This window comes from Triticum urartu, chromosome 4 (genome assembly GCF_003073215.2).
Source record: "Triticum urartu cultivar G1812 chromosome 4, Tu2.1, whole genome shotgun sequence".
In the NCBI taxonomy this organism is placed as follows: Eukaryota; Viridiplantae; Streptophyta; class Magnoliopsida; order Poales; family Poaceae; genus Triticum; species Triticum urartu.
Genome location: NC_053025.1, coordinates 97,670,560 through 97,682,488, shown reverse-complemented (window position 1 = coordinate 97,682,488; position 11,929 = coordinate 97,670,560). Strand labels below are relative to the sequence as shown.

The following is an 11,929-nucleotide window of genomic DNA, read 5'->3' as shown; positions in this document are numbered from 1 at the left end:
TGCGGTGTTGGGGCCTGGACATCGATCATGTTGATCGAGTCATCGAACATAAAGCGGGGCAATTGGGACAAGGTGGGGTCACTGATGGATCTCTAACCAACCTATACTAAGCAGTTTAGAATAAGCAGGTAAGGTATGAAAGCAGGTAACAAAAACAGGCTATGCATCAGAATAGGATCATACAGAAAGCAGTAGCAGTTCTAGTGCATGCATGAGAGGGAAATAAATGGGCGATATCGGAATGCTCAAGGGGGGGGGGGTTGCTTACCTGGAAGCTCTGCTGAAAAGGAAGAAGTGTCGTCGACATAGTCGATCACATGGGCAGCATTGGTCTCGGGGTCTACCAGAGAGAAGAGGAGGAAGAAACAATAAATATAAAGCAAACATAGCATCACAAAGCATAACATGGCAATATGTTGTGCCGGGGGTAACCTAACGTATGGCTACACAATACAGGTGAAGGGGGAATTCAACCAGGAATGTCTTTCCGGCTCAGGACCTGTGTCAGACAGATGACCGGAGGGGGAATGTTCCATGTTTAGCTAGTTAGAGGCATGTGATAGGTGAACGGACCACGTATTCGGATACGTCACATTTTTCTGAGCAACTTTCATGTAGAAAACATTTTCATCGGAGTTACGATTTAATTTCTATGAATTTCTAAGGGTTTAAACATTTTCTGGATTTATCTAAATTAACAGAAATGGACTTATGACATCAGCATTGCATGGGGATGACATCAACAGTCAACAGATTGGTTGACTGGTCAAAATGACCAGTGGGGCCCGCTCGTCATAGAGAGTGGGTTAAACAGAGTTAAAAACTAATCTAAACATAGTTAGTTAAACTACTGGGCCACCTGTCAGTGTCTAATTATGTTAACTAATTAGCTTAATTAATTTCATTAATTAGGGGGCAGTGGGCCCCTTTTGTCAGTTGCACGGGCCGGTCCAGTCAGCAGAGTTGACTGAGTCAACTCAGTCAACAGGGCCCCACGGGCCCACGGTCAGTGGCTCAGGGGCGGGCCCCAGGCGTCCTCGTGAGCCCACGCCGACACTGGTGACCAGAGTAACTCCGACGGGCCGTTTTATGGCGGCGCATCACCGCCGAGGTTCGGAAATAGCCGTCCGGCGTCTATTTGACGTGCGAGAGGCGCCGTTTGGACGCGGTGAACGAGCCACATCGAGTGGCGGCCGCGGCAGCAGCTGGGGAGGCCGGAAAGGGCGCCGGCGACGAGCTGCAGTGACGGCGGCTTCTGGGCAACGACGGAAATGACGCTAGAGAGGGCGGTTGCACGAACTGGAGGGCGCTGCGGGTCCCTACGGCGTTGAGGAGCACGGCCGAGAACCTGATCGAGCTCAATGTCGGCCAAAACGATGGTGGCGAACGGCGCGGCGGAGACGTCCTACGGCCACGGTGGCTAGCTGGGCTACGGGGACGGAAAGGAGCAGGGAAGAGGGGGGAGGACGTGCGGTGCTCACCGAGGAGCACACGGGTGGCTCGTTGACAACTTAGGAGCGCAGATGGCGAGGAATCGCGACGACGGCGTCGCGATGGCCGGAGAAGGGGATCGGGTCGCCGGCGTTGTTGTGCTGCTCCCCGACTTGATCCAACGACACCAAACGAAGGGGTCGACGGCGCTGGGGCTCCCGGACAGATCGGCGGGGTCGGAAGGGCTCGGTGGCCGCGGGGTCGACGGAGATGTGGCGGCGTCCACGCTCGGTTGTGCTCGGCAGAGAGAAGGGAGGAGTGGGCGAGCTCCAGGGAGAGGGAGAGGGGGAAGTGGGCGCTAGGGTTAGGAGGGGGAGAGAGCCGGGGCGTGCCTTATCCTCTTCGAGGAGCGGTGGATGGCCGACTTGGTGACGCCCTGGCCGGTGGATGGCCGCCACCTCCCCTGCTTCTGTGTAGCGAGGAAGAAGACAATGGGGGAAGGCAAGCTGGGCCGCCACTGTGCACTTGGCCCAACGCACAGTGGGCTCTTTTTCCTTCTTTTTATTTTTAGCTTTCCTTTACTATTTTTCTTTTTATTGACCTGTTTTGCATTTTCTTTTAGTACCAGTTGAATTTTGTTTTAAACAAAACTTGGCACATAATTCTAGCACGATATCTTGAGATGGAACAAAAAGTTTGGATTCAAAAGGAGTTGTCTAACCATTTTTAGAAATTGAAAAGGCCAATTGAATTGCTGCTAGAGCACTAAATTAATACCCAGAGGGATTTTGGGAATTCAAAAGAGGCTGGTTCCAACATGAAAATGGTTAGGGGAATTTATAGGACAAAGTGAACATTTTTGTTTTATTGCTTGAAGAAATAAATATTTGACTTGCATTTTAAATTTGAAATTGAGGTTGAAGTATTCTTAATTATTTTTCTTAGGGCATGATGACGATGACTTGGCATCATTAGTGTGGAGTTAATGTAGCACGATTCTCGGGGTGTTACAGACTAGGGTTCCAGGGAGGGGGTATGAGGGGGTTATGGATGGGAGGTGTCGGGCGGCGCCGGAGTTGGGATTAGAAGAGGAGCGCCCGCCCGCCCGCTCTTCCTCTCGTCAGCGACGCATGCGACCAACTAGTGCAGTCAGTGTATATTGAGGATGGGACAATTACGCTTCAGCCTCTAGTTAAGACACACCCGATTTGATTTGCCGTTAATTTTTTTAAATGGAGGCGATTATAATCGGCCGGCCGACCGAAGCTTTGTCCGGTCACACCGCTCACTCGCTCAGCATCCGACCAACCGAAGCTTTGATCCTTGCAAATCTGCACACCAAACTATAGGTATATAGTTCTTGACCTCCAAACATATATCCTTCTTAGGTATCAGAATGATATATTTGTGTTATATAGTCATAGGTTCAAGCTAGTGATGCTATGTAATCTCTCCATCACCACTCTGAAATCAGCTTTGATAAAATGATAACCTCTAAGCACTGTCTAAAGAAGAACACCCTAACAAAACCATCTGGTCTCGGGGCTTTGTGTGAAGGTAGGCCATTTATTGCATTCCAAAATTCCTCTTCATTTAGTGGACAGTCAGGGCTTGTTTGGTTCTAAGACTAGTATTGCCACACTTTGCCACATTTTTTTGCCAAGCTTGCCTAAGGTTAGTTCATCAAAATGAGAGCCACAAGTTGGCAAGCCTAAAGAAATATTGCCACACTTTTTGTGTGTATGCCATGTGGGGCTCAAGTGTGGCTTGCCTAAGGTGTGGCTTGAACCAAACACTCAACTAAGTTGGTCAAACTTGCCTAACCTTAGTTGTGGCAATCTTTGGCTAAGTTAGTCACGAACCAAACATCCCCTTAATCTCATGCAAAGCCATGGTTGCACAAAGACCCACAGATTTTAAACTCATCACTCTTTGATTTGTCTACATTGTTCCGAGAATTCCATTGAAGTGGTTGAAGAACACAATTTCATTGTCGTTGGTGAATTATGATCATTAATCTGACATGCGCTGGTTGTGTGCAATGATGTAGTAACAAAGTTGTTTAAACTTCCACCAACTCAAGTTCTTTTATGGTGATATTTTTTGTTTTGGCACCTCAAGCCTTGATCACTTCAACTTCATTTTGGTCGCATCTAATTATTTTCCGTTCTTGTTCAAAATGGTGTGATTATGGAGGAAATCCTCTTCATGCTCTCCATCAGTGTCGCGCTTATGCTTCATGTTAGAGTATTGGTAGGGGTGGTGCTAGTGATGTACGTTGTTTCGGCCTTTGTGATGATAGTGAAATTGACCAATAACTTGAACAAGCAGTTGCAACACAAGTGTCTAATGATCGAGCTCACGATGCTGGAAATTGCGCACATTCTCACGTTTTGGCTCTCCAAATTAGTGATGTACAGTACAACATATGGATCCCTGGTAGATCACTCACCTTTGAGTCGGTATTATCAGATCTTCTGCACCACTCGCCAGTTTTGAGTTTTGACAAGAGTAGATAATTAGCTACCGCCAGTTTTGTTGTCAGTGCATTTGCAGTCGAACAACAACGACTCACTATAGAATTGCGGCGCGATTGCCCCCGCATTGCAGCGGGATTTTTAAGTGCAAATTTTTTGTTAATAAAATCATGAATCATGACGAAAGATGCAAATCTGATGAGGAAATAGTTTCTTGATGAGGTCGAGTAACTATTTGTTCTATGAAAGGACTTTGTTGTTCGTGTTTGCGTTAGTTTATTGGACATGATGTCCTCTACTACTTACTAAGCCTTTTGTCCCAAACAAGTTGGGATAGGCTAGATATGAAACCCTTTCACGAGGACTTCCCAGAAGGTGACCCATCCTAGTACTACCCTCGGCCAAATGGGTTTCATACCCAAATGACTGGCTAGTTTTTACGTTGGCTCGTCAAGCCTATCACAACCCTTAGATATGAAACCCTTTCACGAGGACTTCCCAGGAGGTCACCCATCCTAGTATTACTTTCGCTCAAATGGGTTCCATACCCATGGGACTGACTAGTTTTTACGTTGGTTTGCCAAGTCTATCATAATCCTCCTCTTTTACCCGGGTTTGGGACCGGCGAAGTTACTTGATGTCCTCTATCTAATTAAAATTATATCATTTGCTATTTTTTTCATGAGTTGTTTCTTTTTCCTGAAACAAGGCCTAAGCTTTCTCTCACTTCGGAGGTAGTAGTTTATTTTTTCAAAAATTGAGGAGGATAAGATATTTTCTTTTGAATTGAAGATAGTTACTAGGAAGATTAATAATTGGGTCGTGTCACCGTTCATCATTCTTGGCATCAAGGCAGGTGTTCCTTTGATGTTATTTTCACGGGGGTGGTCCTTTGATGTTTATCTTCAATAACTATGAAATTCATTGTCGTATATCTCGTCGTGTCATCTGGTTGCATTCAAGACGTCTTGATTTTTTTAACACATCACTCATACATGCATAGAGACATTTATCTTTATGAACAAATCGTCATAGATGCCTTTTTTCTGAAACGAAGGTTTAAGAAGAACCCGACTTTAAATTAACGAAGCCATTAACTAGCCAGGAATTATAACGATCCATACAATGGAAAATAAATATGCCTTTATAGTCCATGACAATGTCTTCTTTCACTAAACGCATATCATCAAAAGGCCTGAAATAATTTTAGAAAAGGACAATCATCAATGTCAAGTCTAGAAACCTAACCATGTGAGCGATGCTTAGTTCGCAAAACGTCCTGGTTGCTAGCTGTTTTCCTTCATCTTATATTCCCCCAATTTTGGCAAATTTCCGTGGACAGACGACCACGTTCCGTACTTGTGGACAGCAAAGTTTCCAGTTTGGCGACACACCTCGAGAGCCGACGTGGCCGTGCTAGGCAGCTAGCGCTTAACATTGGATGGCCACCGTGAGCAGCTATCTACACTCTCTCACCATTGTGCCCGTCAGAACCGCTGCCACGGTTGGCTCGGCACCACAAAAGAGCACGCGCTTCTTCCCCGCCCAAATCGAAACAAGGAGCCGGCACACAACCGCCCCGGCTCGCCTCGGAGGGCTCACCGAATCCCGAACCCCACGGCGCGAGTTCGCCGGAAGACGAGGTGAGGCTCCGAACCCCCGCCGATTCTTGCGGTGTCGTCTTCTCGCAGCCGTTCCTCGCCTGGGTTCTGCCCTGGCTTCGCGGGTTCGTGGTGGTTGTTTCTAGGACCATCTGAGAGCGGGGATTTGTGTGCGCGCGTGTAGAATTAGGTCCATAGTATCATAGCAGCTTTTTGGTCTGTTTATGTGGGTTTGATTTGGTTGGCTAGCTTTGGTCAACAGTCGTTTCCCCAAATTTTCCGCTGCCCTGAGATTATTATTGGCTTCTGTAACATGTGAGATAGCATGGGGGAAATTCTCTTGTGATTGGGGACTGCATATCTAACCTAGGTTAGAAACTTGGGGTTTGTGTGTTTACCAGTTTGGGTTGATTAGAATTGCTTTCTCCCTATATCTAAAAAAATACAGCAGAGGATATGACCTTCGGAACTCTGGTTCCCAGTTGAAATTTACTACCTCTGTACCAAAATATAAGACGTTTTTGTAGGCTAAAGTAAGTAGGGCTGTTACTTGTGTTGCTTAGGTAGGAATTGAAGTATAACTGATGCAGCTTCCTGCCTTCCGCAGGCATCATCGCTTATAGCTCTTTCAGCATGGAGCTCTGCACAGCTTCTGTATCTATTTCACCGCATCGCCCCAGTATATCAACGTCTAGCCGTCCAGTGCCATATACTCGATATGCCGGTTCAAGATCCTGTATTTCCAAAAGGACAAAGCGATCTTCACTCTATGTCATCAATGCTGCATCAACTAATGCCCTGCTCTCTTCTCGGACCCTACCCACGCAAACTAATGGTGCAGCTGCGAAAGGCATGCCCAGCAAAAAGCCCAACAGTGCACTGGAGCAACTTGATATCGAGCGTGGTGTCTGCATGCCTTTCCGAAAGTACTCCCCGGAAATGGTATTGTGCACTACGAGCATTTGTGTTTACAAGGTTGGTTTGCTGAAATTTGGTTTTAACTATGCCCATTTCCATAATTGATAGGTCAGGAGTAAAGTCTTGGGATCAAGTGGCTCTGTACTATCCCTCGCTAGTCGGGGGGTGGAGATCATTTGGAAACTAGGCTTTTATTGGTCATCTCTGGTGTATGACTACTTGGTTGGACGGGATGAAGAAATCGTTCCGTTCCGTGCCCGCCAGCTCCGCAATCTTTTATGTGATCTCGGGCCATCATTCATAAAAGCAGGACAGGTTATATTCTTTTCACTTTCTGATAAATCTCATCGAAAAAAAGATTTCACTTGTGCTATCTGTTGTGTCTTACAATTCCAACATTGTTTAGTTACATTATTTTTTCAGGTTCTAGCTAACAGGCCTGATATTATTCGTGAGGATTATATGAGCGAACTGTGTATCCTACAAGATGACGTTCCTCCATTTGCTAACCAGGTACATGGTTGCAATAGAATATTTTTACAAATTGTTCTGGACAGTGGACACGTATTGGGTTAAGGCCGATGAAATCAGGATGATTAACTAAGCGTTGCTTATTGCTGTATACCTGGTAGGTGGCCTTTTCCATAATTGAGGAGGAACTTGGCCAGCCTCTAGAACAACTATTCAGCAAAATTTCATCAGAGACAATAGCAGCTGCAAGTCTGGGCCAAGTCTACCGTGCCACACTAAGAGAAACCGGCGAGGATGTTGCTATCAAGGTTCGTGTTCCTTTCACTTTCTTTTCTTACTTGAGATACTCTGACGTTTGTGACTTGATGCACCATTTAGTGGGGTTCTTTGACTATAAACATAGTCTACCTCCTTCTCCCTGATAAAATTTGTATCCTTTATAGCTGCATCATTCATGAACTAAATGCTAACATATGCTCCAGTAGAATGTCCAGATGTTGATAGTGAAGTATATGTGGATTGCCCAACCTTCTCTGTCAGGTTGGATTTTTGGTTCCACTGGTTGGTGCATGAAACTTAATATCATATCAGACCCCAAAGGTCTTGGGTTCAAGTCTGGGATCTTGGGATTTAAATATTAAAATATGCCCTGCCCTATTTGTGTCCATGTTTAGGCCTTATTGAGCTGCACGTGAGAGGGGGTGTTGAGGTGTATGTGGATTGCCCTAGTAGTTGCTGCATGAAACTTAATAACTACCACGATTGTCTTTTACTTTTTGCTAAATTTTTAAATCATATTTTTGACTTGTAAACGGAATGAGTTTATTTATGCTTATCTCTTTGATTTCAATCATACCACAGGTTCAGAGGCCAGGGATTGAGCCAATAATATTCCGAGATCTGTTCCTTTTCCGCACGCTGGCTTCCTTTTTGAATGGGATTAGCCTTCAAAAACTAGGCTGCAATGCAGAGCTTATTGTTGATGAATTCGGTGAAAAACTTTTGGAAGAACTTGATTACACTCTTGTAAGTATTTTCTTTGTGCCTTCTTCCCGTCGATGTTAAGTTACAGAGTAATGAATCACTAGGTTCATGCCTGCACGTTTCAGCTGGGGTTTTAAGTTGATATCTTCAGATATTTTAAAATTAAGTAACCATGTATATATGTGAACACTTGTGCCTTCAATAGTTAAAGATGTTCTGTTTCCTAAATGGCTCAAAGGTACATGAACCTCTTCTAACACTTCGAAATCAAAAGTAACTTCTCATCAGTAGTGATGTATTTCCGCAAAAATAAAATGAGTAGTGATGTATTGTGTATGACTATTACAGAAGCATATGTTTTGTTTAATTTGGAGAATAGTTATGGGATGCCTTTTTTTGAGTTGTTAAAAGATGATCAGAATTTTTAGTGCCTTAATATTTATAGATTTGTTGAGTCATACAAATGGTGCGTGCATATTTGAAGAAAATATTGGCACATGAATAGATGTCGGTAGCACACAGAATGGTTAATCTACTAATACTCTTTTTATTGACATCATAATCATGATCTTTCACTGTTTTCACTAACAAAGCGACAAATTATAATTTTGGATGTACCCAATGAATGGAAAATATGACAAATGCTTCAGATGGCACATTTAGCACTAAACCCACTCTGATGTGGCGAACTTGTAAGTATAAATGGATCTGGTTGCTTGTTGTTTTCTGGAGGAGACGACAGTAGCTTGTATGTTCTGATCAATGCGGCCTTTCAGTGCAATAACCAACCAATTGTTCAGCAATTTTTTTAAGTTCACTGTTTGTACCGTACCCACAATGCACGAGCGCAGCAAATAGGAAATCTTAATTAATTTAATGACCGGAGGCTTAACGAGTGCAGTATCACAACCTTCTTATTTCCTTGCATGGAGGTATTGCAACCTTTTATCTATGTGTCATTAAGATACTATAGGTCTTTTCATTCCAGCAACACAGATTTTATGTTTCATGTTTATTTGGTGATGAATGTCTGAATGGGAGTTGACGGCCTTCCTTTTCTGCGCAATCAGGAAGCTAGAAACATCGAGGACTTCATAGTAAATTTTAAGAATGATCCAACTGTGAAGATCCCTCTAGTATATAATAAGTTTTCAGGTTCTCGTGTTTTGGTGATGGAATGGATAGATGGAATCAGATGCACTGATCCGCAGGTTTGTAGAATTCATCATATTAACTTTTACTTATTTCTAATGTGGATTAGTTCATTTAAAATTTGTAGCATCATTGAGTTTTCAATTTATTCCCTCAGGCTATAAAAGAAGCTGGGATTGATGTAGAAGGCTTTCTCACAGTTGGAGTGAGTGCAGCACTGCGCCAGTTGCTTGAATTTGGCCTTTTCCATGGAGATCCACATCCTGGAAATGTTTTTGCGATGCGAGATGGCCGTATTGCTTACGTCGACTTTGGCAATGTTGCCGTCCTTAGCCAGGTCTGATTTTTTTTTGGTTGTTTGGTAGTAGCAGAATTTGTCTTTACAGTTGCAATTGATTGGATTCTTATTGTTGCTTGCCTGTGAATATATAATTAATAATATATCATGCATGCCCTACTACCAATGATTCTTTAGTGTGAAAAACTTTTCACTTAGGTGGTCAAAATGTACGTCGGCTACTTATAGTTCTGCAATCTGCTAACACCACAAAAAATGATGCCCTTATTGTGAATGCATTCTTGTGATTTACTGCATTGGCAGATCAAGAAATTGCTTACATATGTTTTATTGCCGTTGTTTCTCGTATATGCAGCAAAACAAAGAAATCCTGATTGATGCTGTAGTTCATGCTGTAAATGAAGACTATGCAGAAATGGCAAATGACTTCACAAGGCTTGGTTTTCTTGCTAGTGGAACAGATGTTTCCCCAATTATCCCAGCTCTGGAAGCTATTTGGCAAAACTCAGCTGGAAAAGGCTTGGCAGACTTCAATTTCAGGAGTGTGACTGGTAATCCCTATTTTCTAAATTTTCATTCTGCTCATAAATGTATATATATTTGCTTGATATCTTGTCAGTTTACATGTTTGTTGGGGGTGGGTGTTCTTGATCGTTAATCCATGATACTTTTTGAATGCATCCCTTGCGGTTGCTCACACATGTTGAAACTTTCTTTATTGTTTTGCTTCCCCTAATGATGAATTCTTAGTGTAACACTGCTCCATGTATTCAGATATACTTTTTACTAATGAATGAAATTGAAAATTACAGGGAAGTTTAATCAGCTCGTGTACAATTACCCTATCCGCATCCCAGAAAGATTTTCTTTGGTCATTCGCTCTTTGTTGACGCAAGAAGGAATTTGCTTTACTCTCAAGCCTGAATTTAAGTTCCTTGAGGTATGACATTTGCTACCTTTTCAGTGCTTATGAGAACAATACTGTACATTTGTTTGGTTACTTATGCTCTTCACTGTATGTTTCTTAATATTTAGGTTGCATATCCGTATATAGCAAACCGTCTTTTGACAGATCCAAATCCTGCTCTCCGTGAACGGCTGATACAGGTATGTTTTAATTTCTAAGAACCCTCTTAACATGACGCTCATTGGTTGTTTCTGCCATATAATACATCACTATGTGAGCCGTAAATGTGCAATGAAGCATCGGTACACGGGTACAGAGAAAAACAGCAAGCTTTTATTTTTTCGAATACGCAGGCATTAGTAGAAGAAAGCCACTGTTGTTGTCTATAACATTTCTGAGATATTATCACCATTTCCACACCAGGTGTTATTCAAAGATGGATTGTTCCAGTGGAAACGACTAGAAAACCTTATAGTTCTTGCCAAGGAAAATGTGTCAAAGATGAGTACCAATCCTGCACTGAAGAGCAATAGCCTGTGAGTATTGAACCCACTGTTTCTGTCATGCTGTATCTGTCTAGCTGTTCCTGCAAGTATTCTGATCTTTCGTACTGCAGGCAAACTGTGTCGAGTCAAAAACTGGAGAAGAAACTGGATCTCACTGACACAATAAAAGATGGAGCACGGCTGTTCCTTATCGATTCTGGGATCAGGAGACAACTTGTAATGGCTTTCACTGAGGACTCCAGGTTGCACGTAGACGAGGTACTATTCTACATAAACTGGTCAATCTTGATTCAAGGGATCAAATGCACTTATCACTACGGCCACGAACCATATATAAGATTTAAATTTCTCGACGATGGATCACCGCAACCCTGTTTCTCTCTTTTGCAGCTTGTTGATGTATACAAACTGGTGGAAGATCAGATAGATATACCTTCAGTTGCTCTTGAGGTTCTCCAAGGTAAGTCAATCAAACTCTGTTTTTCATGCTCTTGTCGTTCGTGGAAACATTTCTCCCTGCTTAGCGATTCACATTTCTCCCGTACTCTCCTGTGCAGATTTGCCATCGGTCGCACGCGATTTCATGCTTTCGTGGAGTGATTCTGTTCTGTCAGATCGCCAAAACTAACCCAGCCAAAACGCTGGACAGCAAGCGGAGACCTGCTAGTTAGGAACAGCAAGCAACTTACCTCGAGTTAATCTGCAAATAGAGATATAGATAGATAGACAAGATTCTTCCCCTATTCTTTGGTGGGGCACTCCTGTATAGCAAGATTTGCTCGTGCTCGACCTGCACATGCCACTTGTATAGTGGAACACGGACTTGTATATAACTGGAGTTTGTAATAGTAATTCTGGAACAAAAACAGCATATAGATATAGTAGTAGTTTTGTTTTTGTATAGTAAGTAGTACGTACTGTAGTATATATGCAAAGGGGTATGCTGATTTGTATACGATTTCTTGGTGTGCGCATGGGTATCTTCTTTGGCTTGAACTCGTAGGGCCCGTGTCCGGCTCGAACCATGACCTTCTAATCTGTGAAATTGGTAGAGATGCCGGCCAATCTCGAACCTGTACCAATTTAGACCAGTTTGGTGCACCGGGAAATCCTCACCAGGATTACTCTCTGCTTGCCCCTACATGTCATACTAGAAGGGTTGGACACGCAGCGTTGTTGGTGTA

At 43.3% G+C, this 11,929-nt stretch overlaps 1 protein-coding gene across 1 annotated transcript; it reads left to right on the top strand.

Annotated features, from left to right (window-relative positions):
• Positions 1 to 5,319: 5,319 nt before the first annotated feature.
• LOC125550862 (protein ACTIVITY OF BC1 COMPLEX KINASE 1, chloroplastic) lies at positions 5,320 to 11,703 on the top strand. The gene is made up of 15 exons (XM_048713973.1): positions 5,320 to 5,551; positions 6,117 to 6,451; positions 6,536 to 6,742; positions 6,851 to 6,940; positions 7,060 to 7,206; positions 7,760 to 7,924; positions 8,953 to 9,093; positions 9,192 to 9,371; positions 9,688 to 9,883; positions 10,145 to 10,272; positions 10,368 to 10,439; positions 10,663 to 10,775; positions 10,856 to 11,003; positions 11,136 to 11,205; positions 11,303 to 11,703. The coding sequence occupies exons 1-15, from the start codon at positions 5,350 to 5,352 to the stop codon at positions 11,371 to 11,373; spliced, it is 2,265 nt and encodes a 754-aa protein (XP_048569930.1). The 5' UTR covers positions 5,320 to 5,349; the 3' UTR covers positions 11,374 to 11,703.
• Positions 11,704 to 11,929: the final 226 nt, after the last annotated feature.